Source organism: Ostrea edulis, chromosome 4, assembly GCF_947568905.1.
Source record: "Ostrea edulis chromosome 4, xbOstEdul1.1, whole genome shotgun sequence".
Taxonomy (NCBI): Eukaryota; Metazoa; Mollusca; class Bivalvia; order Ostreida; family Ostreidae; genus Ostrea; species Ostrea edulis.
The window spans coordinates 67,490,232-67,507,364 of NC_079167.1; the positions used below are offsets into that span (position 1 = coordinate 67,490,232).

The 17,133-nt window shown below is 35.4% G+C and overlaps 1 protein-coding gene across 16 annotated transcripts in view; it reads left to right on the forward strand.

Moving 5' to 3' along the window:
- LOC125671322 (ankyrin-2-like) overlaps positions 1-17,133 on the forward strand; it is a 117,810-nt gene that overhangs the window by 74,742 nt on the left and 25,935 nt on the right. For 9 of the 16 annotated variants that reach the window (XM_056163566.1, XM_056163563.1, XM_056163577.1 and 6 more), the window contains 13 exons: positions 65-316; positions 496-574; positions 718-921; positions 1,454-1,582; positions 2,632-2,729; positions 3,498-3,561; positions 4,148-4,327; positions 5,831-5,971; positions 7,461-7,517; positions 9,664-9,876; positions 10,522-10,611; positions 13,510-14,802; positions 16,347-17,081. In XM_056163566.1, the coding sequence (XP_056019541.1) occupies positions 65-316; positions 496-574; positions 718-921; positions 1,454-1,582; positions 2,632-2,729; positions 3,498-3,561; positions 4,148-4,327; positions 5,831-5,971; positions 7,461-7,517; positions 9,664-9,876; positions 10,522-10,611; positions 13,510-14,802; positions 16,347-17,081 (3,535 nt within the window). The remainder of the gene's footprint in view (positions 1-64; positions 317-495; positions 575-717; positions 922-1,453; positions 1,583-2,631; positions 2,730-3,497; positions 3,562-4,147; positions 4,328-5,830; positions 5,972-7,460; positions 7,518-9,663; positions 9,877-10,521; positions 10,612-13,509; positions 14,803-16,346; positions 17,082-17,133) is intronic. The other 7 variants (XM_056163569.1, XM_056163568.1, XM_056163573.1 and 4 more) reach the window with 5 other exon arrangements.

The following is a 17,133-nucleotide window of genomic DNA, read 5'->3' on the forward strand; positions in this document are numbered from 1 at the left end:
TCCTTTGAGATTAATTTCTTTATTCTTTATAGTGTACTAATTTTCTATATATTCACTGTAACAGGTGCTTGAAGGAAGACCGCAGTATGTAGAAATGGCTGGCAATCTAATCCCTATCACAAAATCTGGAGATCAGCTCTACATCAGTTTCAAAGCTTTTCGAGAAAACCGACTCCCTTGTCTGGTCAAGATTCGAGACCGAGACCAGGATCCTGCTGCTCGAGTGGCATTCATGAAGGAACCCAAGGTCGTTCGTGGCGAACTTCCCCAGACTCCCATCTGTAACCTCAACATCGCTCTACCAGATATGTCAACTGTAAGTATATAAATTAACAAAAGCATATAACCTCTGGAGAAGAATGTTTTAGTATAAAGCAAGAACAATTGTCTACAACAACTCTTTAGAATACCTAATGTTTTAAAATCATTTCAATTGAAACACTGTGTAGGAAACACTAATCAAATATATTGTTATGAATTGTGTATCTATTCCAGTCATCTTCCATGGAAATGGACCCAGAGGCAGCACTAGAACTCAAAAAACGATCTTCCTTACTTAGAGAACATGGAATTGGTATTAGTTAGAGTACTATTTTCACCCCCAATAATTTCCCCTACCCTTTAAATCCAATGCAGATTTATTTTTATGCCCCTTGTCAATTCATCATTGTTTGATGATATGTGTGCAATAACTGTATTATTTATTTTTGTGAACAGTTTTAGAAGATACCATTAGCAATGCCAAGATCAATCTTTCGGATGTTGCGGATACCCTAAAAGGAGACTGGGTCATTCTTGCCACACAATTGGACATCTCTGGAGACGAGATCCACAAGATCAATAGTGACTATAGGACGGTCAATGATCAAGCCTTAGCCATGCTGTCCTTGTGGAAAGAGAAGAAAGGAGACCAAGCTACAGGTCTGTTTAACCAAATGGGAGGGCTCATTCATGTGTAATATAAAGCCTATCAAATGGGAGGGCTCATTCACGTGTAATATAAAGCTTATCAAATGGGAGGGCTCATTCATGTGTAATATAAAGCTTATCAAATGGGAGAGCTCATTCACGTGTAATATAAAGCTTATCAGCATCACAATGTGAGGGCTCATTCATATGTAATATAAAGCTTATCAAATGCATTCATATGTAATATAAAGCTTATCAAATGGAAGGGCTCATTCATGTGTAATATAAAGCTTATCAATAGGGAGGGCTCATTCACGTGTAACATAAAGCTTATAAATCAGCATCATAGCTTTCCTGCTTAAACCTTATTGTTATGAAAATCAAAGTTGTTTTAAAATCATATGAAAATAACACATAACAAAAATGTATGAAGGTATGAGAAATTTCATACTTATGGTAAATTATACAATGTTTCAAGCAACAAATTACTTATGAATTCCTGTCAATAACATCAAATACATAAAGGATATTTCTTTTACCACAGGCAATGAATTAGAAAGGGCACTTAGGAGCATAAAACGAGAAGATGTAGTACAGAAATGTATGTACAATGTAGAAACCATCCAAGATGAAGTAGAACTAGCAGCAGCCAAAGTGGCCATGGATCAGTCAGGTACAAGGTCAAGGACACCAAGTGCTTATTATAGGTTGTGAGAGTTGTGTACTCTAAAGGACAGCTGTGGTTGTTTGTTCATAGGTTGTGAGACTAGTGTATCATAAAGGATAGTTATTGTTCATAGATTGTGAGAATAATAACAGTTGATTGTTCATAGGTTGTGAGAATAATAACAGTTGATTGTTCATAGATTGTGAGAATAATAACAGTTGATTGTTCATAGGTTGTGAGAATAATAACAGTTGTTTGTTCATAGATTGTGAGAATAATAACAGTTGATTGTTCATAGATTGTGAGAATAATAACAGTTGATTGTTCATAGATTGTGAGAATAATAACAGTTGTTTGTTCATACTTCATAGGTTGTGAGAATAGTGTACCATAAACAATAATAGGTGCTTTGTGATAGGATGTGAGAATGGTGTATTATAAAGGACAGCAGGTGGTTGTTTTAAGGTGTGAGAATGGTGTATTATAAAGGACAGCAGGTGGTTGTTTTAAGGTGTGAGAATGGTGTATTATATAGGACAGCAGGTGGTTGTTTTAAGGTGTGAGAATGGTGTATTATATAGGACAGCAGGTGGTTGTTTTAAGGTGTGAGAATGGTGTATTATATAGGACAGCAGGTGGTTGTTTTAAGGTGTGAGAATGGTGTATTATATAGGACAGCAGGTGGTTGTTTTAAGGTGTGAGAATGGTGTATTATATAGGACAGCAGGTGGTTGTTTTAAGGTGTGAGAATGGTGTATTATATAGGACAGCAGGTGGTTGTTTTAAGGTGTGAGAATGGTGTATTATATAGGACAGCAGGTGGTTGTTTTAAGGTGTGAGAATAGTGTATTATAAAGGACAGCAGGTGGTTGTTCATAGGATATGAGAATAGTGTATTATAAAGGACAGCAGGTGGTTGTTCATAGGATGTGAGAGTAGTTTACTAGAAAAACCTCCATAGTAAGATCATATGAAATGGGGGTGTGATCTTGAGTTTTCTGAAGAAGTGACATTCTATGTTTTGTTGTAAACTATTGATTTGGAAATTTTTGTAGGATTTGACACATTTGCAGAGGAAATTGGAGTTCCCCAAGACTCCATGAAGCGTAACATGTCACTTGATGTACAGTTTGATGAAAAAGATATACAAAAGGTAACCACTGGAGGCAGTTTTTAATCGTTTAATGTTGTGTTGATTGTTCTCTGTTCAAAAAGAAATTCCCCCTTGTAATTATTTACAATTTTCCCTGGTAGACAGAATTTTCAAATTTTGAACCTTTATAATTTGTACATTTAGAAACACATCTTTGCTATGTTGTAGATTTAATATGTACACGTGTAGTCATTCTGAAAAAAAATGTATTTTTGTCTTTTTCTTGCAACCCTGTTTGCTTCAACTTCCAGCTTTCAGATTTTGAGGTATGGATAGTGTAGAATGAATGACTGCGAGAGATTCACAATTTCATTTAGTTAGATATTATAACCTTACTAAGTGTATAGGTTCACAATAACTTGCTGCACTCATTCCCACAGGTTAAAAAGAAATTAACTCTGGATTGTGAGGTGAATTAATAAATTGCTAATAAATTCAGATTTGAAAACTTAATAATAAGGCAGGTTTATAAGCTTTGTTTGAAATTCTAAAAAAAAAAAAAGAAGAAGAAAAAGTTAATATTGTTCTTTAGTGTAAGAGTTATTCCCTTTAATGGTGCTTCCCCTTTTTATTGGAACTCTTCAGTGTCTGAAAACCATTTTCTGTAGTCAAAGTGAAGTTAGCATGAGTTTCAACTGTTGCAAAGGATTTACATGTTTAACAATTAAGGTCATACTGATTTAATGAATTATTATGTTGAGAATAACAGTTTATATTTGATAACTTTCTAAACGTTGATCTTGTAGCAATATTTCTCTTGTTTTAAAGGATTCCGAATCTGCTGCAGAATCACCTGCTAGTGAGGGACCTGCTCCACAGGCTTATGAAGAAGGTAAAAATGGTTTGGGATTTTTGTTGTAAGCATTAATGGATCTTGATTATAATTGGAGGAGGAGAAAATCTTATGATGACAATTTAAAATATTACAGTCAAGATCTGTGACTTAGACACATGATGCTATATGTTTTGTGCAGTAGGTCTATATGTGATTATACTGAAGGCAGAATTCTTTATCTATTTTCAAGGCTTTTCTTGGAGAGCTTTAGTTGTTTTCACAGCTTATACTAAGTTTAGCTATAGATGTTTTCAGAAATGATAAGGTCAATTTATTTGACTGAAAAAGCGTGCTCATGCTCCATGTGTTCTGTAATATCATTATATGATTTGAAATCGTACATAGAGCGATCAATTTAGTTTGTATTTGAATGCCATAATTTTTGTCTTGCAATTTTTGTAAAATGAATTATGATATTAATCTCAAATGAGAATATGTAATGTGGCTTCACATAAAAGAATATAGATATATAATAACTGTTGGCTGCAAAAGGCTGCTTTGAATTTAGTGTTTACAGTAAACCAGAGGTGTTATAGAAATGTCCTGCTTTTTAAACATACAAGGATTTGCTTGTTTCTGCTAGATTCTGCTCGGTCTCACTTTAAAGACGACGTTCTGGTCGCCGAGATCAGTGAGCGTCGGGCTCTGGCTAAGGACCCAGAAAAGCTAGAGAAAACCAGGGATGACTTCTTCGATTTAATTGACAAATTGGATAAATACAATGAGTTTAAGGAAAGACAAGAGCAGACCGAGCACAGTGCAGGTAGACTTGACACTGGCGTGCGGCTCGTGGGTGTTGTATATTGCCACTAATTGTACTAACTGTTATCTAGCTCATCATTTCCCTGCCATGTCATGTCATCAATAATCTCGCAACTAATGTTACTATATAACACATCATTGTTTGACAGCATCAAGTGGTCTGTGGAGGTTTCGTCTGAACACTGATTTTCTTTTACGATCATGCATGGCGGCCATGTTCTGTTGTTTCATCATTATACAGATTAGATTATTTTTTTGTGTAGAAAAAAAGTTGTTCATCTCAAAACTGCAGTGTGTGAAATTAACGGTAGACTGATAGGCAAAATCTATAGAAAATGCATCTGGTCTAGAGCAAATAAAATATATACAATCAACTTTTCTATGGAGTGAACGCAGCTGTCAAGTCAGTGAAACGTTTTACATAATACTTCTTACACTCGTAAGAGTCCTGATTAAATCAGATGGTGACAAATGTTTATGTGATGTTCTAGTCCATGTACATCATGTCATTTTTTGATAAATTAAAGAAGAAGGTGCCTGGCCTGGGGGGGGGGGGGGGGGGGGGGGGGGGGGAACTAGAAAGAAACAGAAAGTGACATAGAGTGTAATATTGAGCAAAGAAAAAGGGAAAATGATAGAATAATGATGAAAGAAATGGAATAAAATGAACATTAAATTAAGAGTATAGTTTATTTTGTTTTTAGTCTATAGTAAATCAGTGAAGTCTAAAGATTAGACCAGGTGTGATTGTATATAGTATGGTACAGAAAAGTTCATTTCGCACACTGAAAATGCATCATAAAACTAAACCAGAAATATTGTCAGCATGGTCCATGCCTTGGAGGACTTAAATACTTGCATGTTTATGTTAAATGTGCAAGCTTCGAGTATGATTAAGTGTATGAATACTGAGCACCATGATGAGATTACAAAACATACAAATATTTCACATGCTGTAGAGTCATTCATTTTTGTGAAGTGAGAAATATAACCATGTTCACACGGAACTTAGTGGTTGACGAGTTTTACTAGTCCGGTTTCTTTGGTTCATAGATTCCAATATGTGGTTACATGTATGCCCAATGCATGCCACAAAAACCAAAAAAAATTACATTACACAAAAGTGAATGATTCATTGTATATATAAAATCAGTTAAAAGTATTTATGGACTCTTATTTAACATTTTATCTCAATCATTCCTAATAACAAACATTTTCAGAATAATTTCTTGAATCTTGGAATATATGAATGCATACATCATGTCACGTATATAGAATTAGCATGGTGATTGTTTAATGATTCATCAGTGGTTTGATGGAATGGAATGCAAAAAATATCATGCAATAATTATTGTTAAATAACAATTTAAGCTAGTCCAAGAGAATATTTTTTTGAAGAAAACAAATTTTGTCATTATTACAGGAAAGAAAATATTAAGTGAATTATCTGATAAAATAAGGTTCAGTAGTAGATTTTTAAAGCAATTTCAATTTTATAACATAGATATGGAGGAATCACAAACAATCACTGAGGAAGAGTTAACCTCCACCAAACAGGACCGACCCAAATCTGATGAGATTATTGCCAAGGTGGAGGAGCTTGGCCAGCAGATGGCCCCCGTCCCTGCACAAGAGCCCACAGAAGGTACATTATGACTGCATGTATCTAGCTGTTGAATTTGCCTTGTGCATGATCTTAATTAAGTGGCTTGGTGCATCAAGAGAGAAAATATTACTATCGATCTATTTTCCTATACCAGGTTAAGGACTTAAATCCTGCCAATGTGCAATACAATTCATATGATAATCTGTATTCAGGGGTCTCACATCAATTTTCTCCTGATTAAGAACATAAAATACAAAACTACTGATTTGTAGTTCGTGCATCAAGGTCTAGCAGGTCGCCCCCACCCCCACCCCCCCCACCCCCCTTCCTCCTATTACTTTCTACTAAAACTGTATTTTTTAAAGAATAAATAAGGTAAATTTGAGAGTCTTCAATTTCAAAATAATATTGTACATACCCCTCCACTTTCCATCCATGTCAGATTTCTTTGGTGGCAATGTCGGGTAAAAAAAAAAAATTTCAAACATCGCATTAGTGATCTTACTTGCACCCGATCAACGATTTCTGTAGGGGTGGGGAATACCCTCTATGTGCTTGTGCTTTCTGCATTGTAGCAAAGCAATATACAACAATGATAAATAGTGAAAAGTATGACCAAGATAGTTAGTTGTTGATGGATTCTTGAACAATTTGTTTTGTTCAACCCCCAGACCACTCTGATGCCTTTATCCAAATGGCCTCAGGACAACAGTTTGATTCTTGAATCTGAAAAAACACATTTCCCTTGAATACTGCCAGCAGGTGCACTGACTCTCATTGTTATATTGTGACCAAAGTTTCTGAGTTAATCAGAATGTTGGCTTTCAAAAAATAGTGTTGTGTACAAATGTTGAAAATCATTTGATTCTTAATTACTGTTAAAAATTCAATTACAGTGAATATTAAAATGCCTGACACAAATGTGCAGTGATCTAGTTTCACTAGGCAGAGGATATGGGAAATATTAAAAAAAAAAATTTGAGTTACTGAAAAGGGATTTGTTGAAACAGAAACTCCCTTGTGCATTGGCAGGGCTTGAACCCGTGTTCACTTGACAACATGCTATTTTTAGCATATGGTTTTGGTTTTAGATTTAGTGAACAGCATGGGGGTTCAAAAGCTCATTCTTCATTAGAAAATCACATAGTACATGCATACTTCTTTTAGTTATAGCATATTTCTTGGAATATTGTTGTATCTTGTTCACAATATATAGTACACATGTATATTGATATAGGGTTGCTGTAGAGAAAATTTATAAAATATGCAGTTGATGATATGCTATTCTTTAATAAAGGTTAACCCCCCAAAAGTGAACGGAATTTAATTTTTTCTTACAGAGAAACAAACAATACCTTCTCTTTTTTTTTTATCCATCTTTGAATACTGTACAAATGTGTACATCATAAAAATTTAATGTTTAGAAAGTATGTCCTATGTGGTTTTTGTAATATTTGGATTCTTAGTGAAAACTAATTGGTGACAGCTAGAATATGTTGTGCATTTGTCCACTATTGAATGTTTACAGATGAGGAGGGCACTAAAACACCACCCCCCAGCCCTGTAGAGGGAGAATTTGTATCAGGTACTCAAATGTGTATACACACGAATCGTGTCTGCCTAGTTCCACTGCACCTAGCATGACAATCTCTCAGGATTTGACCTTGCTTTTAATATTAAAGCAGAACATTTTGTATAGTGTTAACATCACAGTATTATGATTACGATTCATATCGTTTTTTATTCATTGGATAACTATGAATTTTATGGGATTTTGATTTTGTTTTTATTAAATGAAATCTTTTTGGCTGCAGAAGGATTGTTTTTGTGGTGCTGCAACACATTTTGAAAATTATTTTTCCTTTTTGTATTGTAGCGAAAAAAGTCGGATATGACATACACAATAAGAATGGATTATCACAAAAATTATATGTTTGGGCTGTTGTTAAAAGAAAACCTGTAAGATCACAGGGTGTCAAGTCCCAATTTATTCCTATATTTTCTTATAAACTTGAAGGTTCCTATATTTTCCCTATAAGTCATTAAAATCCCTGTAAAGCCCTGTATATCCACAAAAAAAGAAAAAGACAGCCCTATTTTCAAAAAATGATAGATAAAAAAAGAAGAAGAAAAACCAAAATCCAGGAGCTGATGCTAGATTGATATTTAATTAGATTGTTATGAAGAGAATAACTATGATGATTGTATAAGAACTGTCTATTCGATGGAAAACTGTCCACATCTGAAAGGATTTTGTCTTTGTTTATGTTGAATATCATTTCTTCTCCAGTAAGATACTATGCTTGCTAGATTTTTATGCAGAAACAATAAACTTTTATTCAAATTCTTTAATAAACACCCTATTTATTCCTAAAACTCTGCTGTAAAAATCCCTATATTTCCCCTATAAACTGAAAAAAAAAAATAAATCCTACAATCCTATATTTTTTAGACCAAAAGTGGCTTGACGCCCTGTAAAGTTCAAACAAAGCGAAACAATGCTGTCTTGGTGCAGGGAAGGGGCAGACACAGACACTCTGTTGTTTCTCTGAAATTTGGTATTTAGTTATAGTTACCACTGTATTATACTACTTTGTATATGGTGAAGTGGTGTTAGTAGTTCTAACAATTGTATACTATACCTCTGGTACTTTGAATCCTAGACTTCTTTATTATTAACTTTATTATTAACTCTGTTATCTCTGTTGCTGTTTTAATATGAAGCAGACTTAAACCATTAATTACTCACTACTAAAGCAAAGCTTAACATCTCACGGATTAATGAACTGTTTATACTCTTAAGAATTAGATGTAGATTTTAACATTCCAGTCGGTCTGTATTGAATTAGAATCACGGTCATATTGCTTGTTGTTAAACCTAGAAAAATGTGTGTGCATTATTCACCAACAATATCTTGCTGTGTGTGTGTTGACTCTGTGAAGTCTGAATTTTTATTTGAAGATGCTTTGTTCTGAGTTGAGAGATGCTAGCTAGAAGGATTGAAAAGATTTCTGTGAATATTATTAGTTGATGCTACTGATAGAATAAGATAGCCACTTGTATTAGTTGCATGGGCATGAGACAATTTGGCATCAGTGGCTATATGACCACACTCATAAATTCTTCATTCATTAAAATTCAGCCATGGCCACTATGCCTCATATAAAAGACTGCAAAAAAAGTAAGATCTCTTGATTATTAGCCATATCAAAGTCCTTTTAGAGATGATGGTGTAGATTTATAGTGCAGACTGCCCAGTAGTGGCCCTGCTACACTACTTTGAGAGTTACCCACCAAAAGCCTTTTATAGTTATCTACCAAACCCCTTCTAAGGTTTTCTACCAAGGCCCTTTGAGATAGCAGGTGTAATGTCTTTTCTGAGTAGGTAGGAAGATAAGTGATTGACCACTAGCTGAAACATCTTTACTGCTTTAATGTACATGTCACATGGGTATTCATGGGACATCATGTGACGGAAGGAATTGAAAATTGCCACACAACAACTTTTGGAGGTTGACATCAAACTTATCTTGTTGCTGATCTTTGTTGAAGGATAGCAAAACTATATTCTTAGTATATCTCCTTTGGCTCGCAGGTTCAATCATATAATTTATCTGACATGCACACACAATTTTCATCATAGGCAAAAGTGTGAGGAATACATTTTGTAAGCATTTCAAGGTTGTAATTTCAAAAAGTTACTAAACTTGCCTTTGATGCTCATACATAGAACAAGGAAAACTGGTTCATGAAATCGAGGATGCTGTTGAACATTCTCTTCAAGAAGAAAATGAGGAAGAAGAGGAGGAGGAAGTGGAAAAAGAGGAGACAATTATCGAGGAGACCTTTCAGGAGTCAGATGATGGTATCGTATGGAGGACCATTCGTAAAACTACCATCATTACTCCTGAAGGTCAAACCGAAAAATTTGAAGTTTTAGGAGGTATTCCACGTTTTGTGTGGAGGCTTTCAGTGTTTTATTGCAGACTTTTTCTCCGAACACTTATGGTGGAAACTGCTTCAGTTTCTTCCTTGCAAGCTTTTGCCAATTTTATTTGCCAATTTAATCTTTGTTATAAACTATTTCAGGTTTAGTTTGATAGTTTTCTTCCTCAAGTGTTAATTTCTTCCTTACTCCTTCTTGCCAATCTTGGTGCAAATTCTTGATATATAATCCTCTACGGAATTCTGAAGGACTTGGCACACTCGTATATCTTTTGTCATTTCATTCATGATCTCACTGCATGTGTTTTTTGAAATTGCATGTTTTTCAATGTATATCTTCTGAGTACTTTTTGAATATGTATTCTCGGTACCTGTATTTAGCTTCCAATTCTAAGCAGTTAGCTACCAGGGTATACAAAATACTGGTGTATACATGTTGCTTTACGTCAGGTTTGTTTTAGCAAGAAATGCATTGCTCAACATTATTAATTTTCATATCATCACTTATTTGTAGTTTAAAGTAAAGGTTGAAATTATTTTGCAGGTGTTCTGTAAATTTTACGTTCAATAATTGTTCTTCCCTAGACTTTAAAATGTCAATATCTACATGCCATTTCATTGTGTTGCTTTTGTGATCTTTCAGAGGAAATTAAAGCTCAACAAGCAGCAGTTGACGAGCTGGCAGCTAGACTTTCGAGCGCTGAAGATTTCGCAGAACACCCAGGGGAAACGGGTGTGTAACTTGTCATAGTATTGTGGTTACAGACTATATCTTCTGTCTATCATGCATAGACAACCAGTATGATGATATTCTTGTCACAGATTGCAAGAGAAATGACACCATTTCAAATTCCTGCAAGATCTTCCCCCTAGCTTTTTCATCTTTATTCGTTTGGTAATCTAGCATTGGATTGTTATGCAGTATCAGCTGATTCTAAGGAAATGTAGGGTTGGCAGAAAAGCATCTTATTTTCTTTTCCTCCCAATGAAAAAAACCCTACAGAATTTGAAATGGTGCTTTTCTGTACAGTTTACATGTTTCGACTTTCGAATGTCAAGATGTTTCAAATGTATATTCAGACAGTTCACACTCAGGAAGTTTTAAAAGAAATATTCCATGACGAGAAAAAGTTTCCAAAAAGAAGATTACAAGTTTAGAAATAATGCCTTAGTAATAATGAGGAAGGATATTAGCAATACACTTTAATTTTATATATTTATAGGTATATAAAATGTTTTAGATTTTTCAAAGAGATGTAGTTGGTTTATGGATTACTAGCTGAATGTAGCCTGCTAGTCTAGCGTGTTCAATATTAGCCAGCAATATGCTACATTTGAAATCTCTTCTCTTTACAAAAGAAAATGTTCATAGCTCAGCCAATATTATCCAAGTTAATGAATATCATATGATATATAAGTCACTACTAATAGATAACATTTTCAGGGAGGAAATGGACAGTTTCCTTCCCTATATTTCTCTATGTAATTGCAACAGATTTCAACTAATCTCACAACCTTCAGTAGCGGGATTTGGCAATCAAACCTTCAGGAATCTCGAAATGTATTGTTCATTTTGTTATTTTTTAACCTATTATCTATAGATATTGTTGATGCGCGCAGCTACACATTTATACATTTAGATATATATATATATATATATACATATTTTATGCAGACTAGATATTAAATGCTTGAAGGTTGTAGCAGTTGAAAGCTGTTATGTTCTATTGTTATGACTATATATATTACAACTTTGTCCAGATATGTGGAATCATAAATTTAGCTATTTATGCATGCTTGAGAAGAATTTCATACTTTGCTATTCTGCTTTCTTATGGAGAATTCATTTATCTTTTTTCAATTTATGTTCACCAACTTTGTCGAAAATGCTTAATTGCACTAATGTTGTGATGCAATAAAATTTGGATTTAGTGAGTAATAAAAAGAAGAGCTTGTTTTTGACTTTCTTTGTTTTCAAGTTGTTTGCTTCACCATGGTTGACAAGGTATTGCTCAAGAGGTATTTGGAAAGAAAATGAAAGTGTAACTTGGACAAAAAGTTTGTCTCTGTGCTGGTGAAATCACAAGATGCATTTGATTTTGAACAGTCTGGAGTTCTAGATCTTACAATAAGTGAACCAGGGTCATAATCACTACCACATTGCCATACACCAAACACAAAAACACAGTCTCCTTTGTTCTGTGTGTTTGTTTGACTTTTGTTGGGTTTTTTTTTTTCTGCTGCACTTGTATAATCATTCCATTGCTATTTGTTAGTGTTATTTTTTGTGTGTGAAACTATATATGCAGCTGTGTTGGAGAAAATGTTTTTATAACTACATTTAGAGGGAGTTTGGAAATTTCTTTTTTCATTGCATGGTCGATGGCCTGATTCTAACACTTTAGAAAATATCTTAAATAACCATTGACGCTTGTATCTTCCCAAAAAAGTATGTTTCCAATATTGATTTATATATATCTTACAGAGCTTTTATTTATTGTTTTTGAAACTGGCATTTTTCCAAAAACATTAAAATAAAAGTTGAAAGAAATCTTGATCATGACAGATAGCTGCAATATTCTTTTGTAGTTTTATTTTTCTAGGTAATAGTAGTATTTTACCCAAAATTTGCCTCTTTTGAGCCATTTGTTGCAGTTCCAAGGTTTAGATTATTTGATCAGAATTTTGAATTTGTTTGTATGTTGGTTCTCCCAAAATCTGTGATTTCTCCAGCCTTAAAATGTCTGTCACAATTTTAAAATGCATTAAATATCAAAGAGCAAAATTTTGTCAATTGCTGTTCTTTTATATATTTCACTTTTTGGTTTTCACCTGTTTTTGCATGTCGCTAGATTTAATTTGAGTTTGGTGTTTTCTTCTTGCACTGGATCATTAAAGCTCATTTTGTGTCTAAATATCACGTAAACACATTGAATAACATCATACATATATCGATAACCTGTTTAAAATAACAAAACGTCTTTGTCATAAGAAATATTAGGTAATTTCTCTAGATACCATTCCTTCAGGAAGAAGTTAATTTCGGCATGGCATCTTTCCTCGATTCACTACGTACCTATTTGAATTGTCACATCAATCTACCTGCATGACGTAGGCTACCTCATTGTTTTCATAGAGGTTGTTAGTCCCACCCGATAGATTTCGTCGTAATTTCCAACAAGCTACCTTCCTTTTGTTCCTGTAGTTGAGATTGACAGTGCTTGGAGATGGGTACCAGGGACATCTTTTGTCATTCATACGGTTAAACCTGTGTACTCCATTTCTGGCCCTATTCCTTATCTTTTTTTTTCATACCATTCACACTGTGCAATCTGACACCCTGTCCAATCCAACTCAAATTTGTATCTTAGAGCATGTCGGATTAGGCAAGTTTCACTATACATCGATCTGGATCATATAATACATCAATAGGGATTGTGTAACCTTCATTATTATCATTCCTATTTATATCGACCTAACGTATTCGGAGTCTTACTAACTGTGTGCTGTTCCAGGCTATTGCAGAGTGTACGTCTGGCTTATCACTTGGCTAGCTGCATCCCATATAGCAACTGACCATTAACCATCTCGTCACCTGTATGTTAAATGTTGTTGCACCTTCAATTTTCAGAGACGGTCAGGGAAGTTGTTGCTTCACAGGAAGTGCAGACAACTGAGTCTGCTGCTAGACAAACAACAGTGCAAGTTGGAGAATCTGATGTTGACACTGGTTTCCCATTTATATCTGACCAAAAGGAGCCAGATATGGAGAAGCTTGTTGAAAGTTTGAAAACTGACCTGTATGAAAAAGAAAGGACAGAAAAAAGTGGTAATGAGTCTGACGTTTCATCGTCAGCAACATCAGACACTGAAGGAGAATTCAATATTGATCCTCTACCATCAACAGCTCCATCATCAGAGAGTAATAAGCCTGTTGTTGGTAGACAAATTTCGGGCGAGAGGAAAAGGAAGAGGACAGATTCCTTGTCTTCCTCTTCCCTCTCTGATGTGGAGGATAATGTGGATGGAAGTATGGAAGAGAAAGAACCTGTTGTCCATAAATCATCTTTACATGATGCCAGTGGCCATGAACCTAAGACTAGTCATGTGCATTTCAAAGAAGATCTCTCAAGTTCCTCGTCATCTTCGTCAACAGAAGATGAAACCAAACAGATGCCTTCCATAAAAACTGAATCTGAATCAAATAATGTTCAATCCCCTGCTCCCAGTACACCAAAAATTGACAGGATGGAAGAATTTCAGTTCATAGAAAAGCCCACTACTGAGCTGAAAGGAGAAAAAGGTGCACCACAAGATGACGAGGATAGTAGCTATGTGCCTGTTAAAGTATACAAACCTGTGTTGACTGCACAGGAGACAATTGAAGAAGGACTTAAAATGCTGCCTGATGTCAAGGATGGTGGGAAGGAAATCCAGCCAATGGCAGACTCTGAAGTAGAGGAACAAATTGTTCAGGCCCCAGCCCCTCCCAAAGAGCAGGATTCATCCTCGTCTAGTAGTAGTGATGAAGATGACGAAAAGAAACGTCAAGAGAGTTTCAGAGAAGGTTCAATTGAACGAACTGAGCGTTATGAAGAAGTTCCACCAAAGGAGCAGACGCAAATCCGACCACACGCTGAAGGAAGCAAAGATGACCCGCAAGTCCAACCACATGCTGAAGGAAGCAAAGATGACCCACAAGTCCAACCACATGCTGAAGGAAGCAAAGATGACCCACAAGTCCAACCACATTCTGAAGGAAGCAAAGATGACCCACAAGTCCAACCACATGCTGAAGGAAGCAAAGATGACCCACAAGGAGAATTATCCGCCTCTCCTGAAGTTACTGATTCAGTGGATGCTGTTCCGTTCACTAAAACTGTAAAACGTTTGCAACGAATGTCATCACAGCAACAACAAGAAGGTAAACAATTCTGATTGAATGAGAAGTGATTGTTTTGGACTTACCATCACTACTCTTTAAGAATCAAAATTAGTATTTGGTCAGTAGTAGTGCTGCATGGGCATGAAACGATATCATTGATATGATTTAGTTGTCGACCTATTTATTCAGTTCACACCCGTAACCCACACAGAGATGCCATGTCAAGTTTCTAGACCAGATTTTTGTTCTTCTTACATGTAAACGCAGTAGCCATCAATAATTCCCTTTGTGAACTTTTGCAATGAAAGTATACAGGATTTATGTTAAACATGACAATTAAGAAAAATAATTAGTGTGCATTAAGTAGGTCATTGCTATTAAAAGTAACACCTTTAAAGAGATCTAGAACTCCAAAATGAAAAATAACCAGCCATTGGTGATATTCACTGGAAATGTAAAGCGTGTTGTCTGTACAAAATGCATTGGAGCTTGGGGGGGGGGGGGGGGGGGGGGGGGGGGCATTCCGATCAGACTGCTTCAACTTGAACATTATAAAGTCTGTTGTTGTTGTTGTTGGGGAAAATATAGCATATGGAATGCATGGTACAAGACACGTTGACAATGTGTGCATACTGTTGATATATGGATTCTAGATACACAAAGTACTTGTGAAACACCAATAACTGATAAGTTGAATAATATTATAATTCTAATAAATTGGGTAGGGGGATGGAGGATCTGGAATGGATTTTCTTGACATATAGATTGCTCGTATAAAGTACAGACATACATTGTGTTGACAAGGAGTGAATCGAGGGTCAGCAGGAATAATCTCGTCCATGCCTTGGACTCGATGCAGTCGAATTTCCAGTGGATCTAAATTAAATTCCAGTGTTTTTATGTGGTAGCAAACTTCAAACACCCATTATTTATTTTCATTATACAACTACACAATATTGAAATCCTTTGTAAATAGAACTGAAAAAAAACCAAAAACATGGTTTTGTTTATGACCCGTTACAATGGAAATAGACATAATCAACCAATGCGACGTATGTAAGTATGGATATCAACAGATTTGTATCAATGGTGTCAAGTTGGAAATTCACAAAGTATTCAAATAAATTTGAGTTGTTAAAGTTATTAAATGATTAAAAGCGAAAGTTGAAATGATGCAATCCATTCTGATGCAAGACGACCTAATTAAAAGACTATTCATTCTTTTACAGGCAAATGCCTTGTCATGTAGACAGCAAAACGTAATTTTTAAAAATTTATATATAAATATAAATATACTCTAGCACTAAGTCATGTATTTAATAAAATGATCTGATTCCTGCTTTGCTTGGACAAAGTGCATTATGGAGATATAAAGAGACAAACACTGTAGTACATATTTATGTGTATCGTGAATTAATTTTGCGTCATTTCATACTCGAACACTATAGCTTGAGTATTTGTTTATTATTTCTGTTTTTCTTTCTCCTTAACAATTTTTATTTCTGCTTTCTATAAATAAACGCACATGTTTCAGCATTTAATGATTGCATGCTCATTGTCGGGATGTCGATTTTGCATTCCAGTCATTGAGAGTGAACTTTTAGAAGAAGAAGAGTCTACCACTGAACAAGTCTTACCAGATGGGTCAAAGGTTAAACGTAAGCGATTTAAGTCTGGAGACTCTGGTAAAGGCGAAAATGGAGAACAAGAATGCATGGAACTAGTAGAAGAAGAGGGTCCAGAAAAGGAGGACGTGAAATTCGAGGAAGACGAAGAGGTGCTAGATGATGGGACTGTTCATAGAATAAGTCGTACTCGTCGCCAGTCAATAAAGCATTTAAAGAGAACTTTGATTTCGGAAAGTGGTGAAGAAGAGAATATTTTCGAAGGTGAAATAGCAGTGCCCGGAAAAGCAAAAGAGGATGTAATTGAAGTTTTCGAAGAGCCTGCAAAGCCAGTTACTCAGGTTGAGGAGATAGAAGTGAAGAGAGATGATGGCGTTGTGGTGAAGAGGAGGATGGTTATGAGCAGGATGGTCAGCAACGTGAAAACTTTCCATCAATCTTTCGATGATTCTGGAAACTTGCAGGAAGATGAATATGCAATTGAAGCCATCATTCCTGGTACAGAATCCGCTTTCGTGGAAGGTGATTCCTCCTCGAGCTCCAGTGAATCGAGCGAAGATGACGATGATGAAAATGATGAAGAAATTAATGTGGATGACTTGGATAGAGTGGAGGAAGATTGCCAGAGTGGCACTACAGTCACTACTAGACAAGTTATCAAACAGACGTTTACGTCAGGCAGCTACACAACAGGTAAGGGGGTACCGCTAGAATAACGAGGGCTCTGCAAAGGAAAGGTAAATAC